A 4,166-nucleotide genomic window follows, 5' to 3' on the forward strand; every position below is an offset into this window, starting at 1 on the left:
GGTTGCAGCCGTCATTGTTGTTTGGCGGGCCCGGGCTGGGGATTCGAACCCGCCACCTTAGGTGTATGTGGCTGGCGCCTTAGCCGCTTGAGCCACCGGCGCCGAGCCACTATTGTTAACTTTTAATAATCACTTTATGTCTACACATCACTTGTAAACTTAAAATAAAAACTGCTATGTTCACAATGACAGGTTCATAAAAACACATCTTTGCCTTATCTCACAGGATAACTATGGAGATAAATAAATGTCTTTGAAAACATCATGTAAATAAAAGAAATAGTACAGTGTAGTGGTTAAGAATTCTGGCTTTAGAAACCTAGGAACTCTGCTTCAGTTGGTTTTTGGGCCTGTGGCCTTTGATAAGTTTCTGAACTTCTCTAAGTGTTAATTTATTGATTTGTTAACTAAGAAATAATACTAGAAACCACTTAAGAGTTGTTAGGAGAATTAAGTGAAGTAGTCTGGTAAATGAGGTAGAGGAAAATAGTATCTATTAACCACTTAGCCCATGATAGCCATATTCCTATGGACTCCAAGTTAGTTCATTTCCTATCATGTTAGGATACCTGGAAAGGTTTGGAACTGTAGGGATCCCTCATTGTTTGGCATCCTTTTTCCCTTGGACTCAGTGAGAGTCCTGATTTTCTTCTACTCTGACTTAGGATCCCAAGTATCCTGTAGAGAATTTGCTGAACACAAACAGTCAGAGGAGACCTTGGCTCAGCTCCCCCCAGGATAAGAGTGGGCAACTGAAAGTGGAGTTACAGCTGGAGAGGGCAGTGCCCATTGGCTACATTGATGTGGGTGAGTTCTTTGGGGCCTAGGAACCTCTGGGGGAAGACACACCCTCTCACCACTCCCCTGATGTCTCTCTTCATTCTGGTTGAGCAGTCTTCGTAAGACAAGTCCTACCTGAGTGTGATGGGAAATGTGGCCCTTGTCCTTGTGTGGAGAACTCCAAGGGCTCCATTCACATGGAATATAATGTGAATGGTGCTCCTTAAATTATGCAACATACCTGCCCTGCTTTGATCTGAGTGATCTGGGTAAAGCCTTAGGATATTGACGTAATAATAGTTGCCAACAAATAGAATCTGTGTATACCTTTAAATATTAGTGTCAGGAGAATGCTGGAGGGATGAACTGTGCAAGGATAATTTGGGAAAGCTGCATAGGAGTTCATGAATTGAGAAGGTTGTCCTTCGAATTCTCTGGAATAGAGAACTGTTAAAGACCACTAGTTTCAGCTTTGTCAGTACAGAGATGTTGGGCTTCCTTGCAAGGATTTAAAAGACAGAATTTAGCACTGCCTACCTGGGCCAGAGGTCAGAGAAGCTCAGGTCCCTTCAGTTAGGAGAAGGTCTCCAGCTAGGAAGAACACAGTAAACACATGACATCGTCATTTAGTGGCCTGGCATCGCATCCCATTTCAGTTACTGGCTCCTTGAGGGACCACACATGTTGCTAGACCTTTCTGGCTTCCAGCTAACTCTAGAGTAGACAAGTTTCCTCTTCAACCCTATTCTCTCTTTTGCAGTCATCCCATCATTCTTATGCTTCTCTCAACCTTTTGTCCCCAGGTAACTGTGGCTGTGCTTTCCTACAAATTGATGTGGGCCGTTCTTCCTGGTCCCTGGACAAACCTTTCATCACCCTGCTCCCTGCAACCATGCTGATGTCCCTAACTGACTCAAAGCAGGGGAAAAACCGCTCGGGGGTCCGCATGTTTAAAGCTGGTAAAGAAGGCAAAGGGTAACAGGAAGGTGGGGTGTAGTCTTTATGAAAAGGAGAGATGCAGTACTATAGAGGACTGGAGTGCTGTTTGATGCAGACTCGGGAAGGGAGCCTGTCCAGGGGTTTAGTTGTATCTCTTGAGGGGATGGGGTAGTTAATAAGGGGCATGTTCTTGTGTGAGGTCTGCATGATGAGAATGCATGATATAGCTGGGGAGGTTTATGAACTAGGATTTATATTTACACATACTTATTGATTGTTCTGTCTTTGTTCATATAAATATGTATAGGTGTGGGTATAGAATAAATGTTTATATAAGTGTTGGCAGGCTATATGATGGTTATAAGTTATGTAGTGTTTATGCAAATTTCTGTGTTCACTAGGCATTGCAGAAGAAACATCAGATCTGATGCTTGACCTCTAGGGACTTACAATCTTGTAAGGATTTGTCTGTGTTTAAATTGGTGGTGTTAGGGCCAGGAACAGTGGCTCATGCCTGTAACCCTAGCACTCTAGGAGGCCAAGGTAGATGGATTGCTTGAGCTCATGAATTGAGACCAGCCTGAGCAAGAGTGAGACCCTGTCTAAAAATAGATGGGTATTGTGGCAGGCACCTGTATTCCTAGCTACTCAGGAGGCTGAGGCAAGAAGATTTGCTTGAGCCCAAGAGTTAGAGGTTGCTATGAGCTATGACGCCTTGGCTCTCTACTGAGGGTGACATAGTAAGACTATCTCAAAAAAAGATAAAACAAAAAATAAATTGGAGGTGTTGTAATGTTATAAAGGAAGAGTGATATTGGAGGGGCATATAAGGTGGAAGGGTTGAAGTACTGACTGGATAGTGTTAGGAATTGAGGTAAAGGATTTATGATATTGGAATGTCAGTGTGTAAGGCACGTGGTGGTTAAGATCTTGTGGACTAGAAAGGGTCGATATATCTCAGCTAATCTTCTAGGCAAATGGTCTCCCCAGGCCCCAGCTCTACAAGTACCTCCCATTCAAATGAGATATTTATGAGGCCACTGGAGAGGTATAGAATGAAGAGATACTGATGCTGGAAATAGTGTGGAATCATGACAAAGGAGTGATGCTGGAATGGCAAGGGATGAGATTTGAGAGTCTCCAACTGGCCTACCTGGCAATACTTGAGCACCAAAGCCTGAGGGACATTTACTGATTACATCTGTCCTTCCTTTTGTTGATATAGTCCCTGTCTTTTCCTTCCTGAGTTTGACATTGTCTTCTGCTCCCCCTCCCTTTTATGCAATTCCTTTAGTCTTCACTTTTTTCTCTTTTTTTCTTTGAGATGATTTCCTGGCTCCAGCCTCAAAAGAGTCATGGGATCGACTTCGCCTGACCTGCTCCCAGCCCTTCACACGTTACCAGTCCTTTGGCCTATCCTTTCTGCAGGTGCGTTCCTCTCTGGACTCCTTAGATGACCCTGTGATGGATTCCTCACCCTCTGTGAGCTTTGGCCTGAGTCAGGTATGTATGATGGTGAAGCAATGATTTAATTTTCCCTCCCTTTTCAGGTTTCTGAATAAGAAGCCAGTGCTTGATTGAGGCTTGATTGAGGGACATGCGTGTCTGTGTGCACACACACACACACAGGCATCAGTGGGCTTGATACCCTTTCTTACAGTTGAGAGAGAGTTCCTCTTCTTCCCTCTCTCACACATGGAAGATGCAAGTGAGTGAGCCTTGCAAATAGTGTACACAGCTATTTGATTATTTGTTCTTTAGCCATAATGAAATTCTTTTTGAGTCCAAACTTAACCTCATGCTTTATTTCTATTTCTCATACTTTATAACCTCATACCTAGAAAGTCCCAAGATTCTCTTGTAGTCCCTCTGTCATTGTTGTTCCCTCATCAACCGGCCATGCAAAGTTATAGTCTTAGACATGCACTCTGCAATTTCCTTTGTCCCCCTGCTTTTCTCCCTGTATAAAACATATATATATGCATACCTCATAGATGTTCCAGGTTTAGTGCTAGATGACTGCGATAAAGTAAATCACACAAATTTTTTTGTTTCCTAGTGCATATAAAAATTATGTTTATGACTCAGCACCCATAGGTCAGCAAGTAGGGCGCTGGCCATAGGCACTAGTGGGTTCAAGCCCAGCCCAGGCCTGCTAAACAACAATGACAATTGCAACCAAAAAATAGCCAGGCATTGTGACAGGTACCTGTAGTCCCAGCTACTTGGGAGTCCGAGGCAAGAGAATTGCTTAAGCCCAAGAGTTTGAGGTTGCGGTGAGCTGTGATGCCATGGCACTCTACCAAGGGTGACACAGTTAGACTGTGTCTAAAAAATAAATAAATAAATTATGTTTACACTGGACTGTAGTCTGTTAACTGTGCAACAGCATTATAACTAAAAAACACATGTATGTATCTTGATAAAAAAAAAATTACTGGCTCGGC

At 43.2% G+C, this 4,166-nt stretch overlaps 1 protein-coding gene across 1 annotated transcript in view; it reads left to right on the plus strand.

Moving 5' to 3' along the window:
- Positions 1–4,166, plus strand: part of LOC100952222 (short transient receptor potential channel 2-like) — a 52,604-nt gene that overhangs the window by 1,952 nt on the left and 46,486 nt on the right. The window contains exons 2-4 of the mRNA XM_023514071.1: positions 666–807; positions 1,584–1,739; positions 3,044–3,239. Coding sequence (XP_023369839.1) covers positions 666–807; positions 1,584–1,739; positions 3,044–3,239 — 494 coding nt within the window. The remainder of the gene's footprint in view (positions 1–665; positions 808–1,583; positions 1,740–3,043; positions 3,240–4,166) is intronic.

Source organism: Otolemur garnettii, unplaced genomic scaffold, assembly GCF_000181295.1.
Source record: "Otolemur garnettii isolate 467f Iridium unplaced genomic scaffold, OtoGar3 scaffold00001, whole genome shotgun sequence".
NCBI classification, from domain to species: domain Eukaryota; kingdom Metazoa; phylum Chordata; class Mammalia; order Primates; family Galagidae; genus Otolemur; species Otolemur garnettii.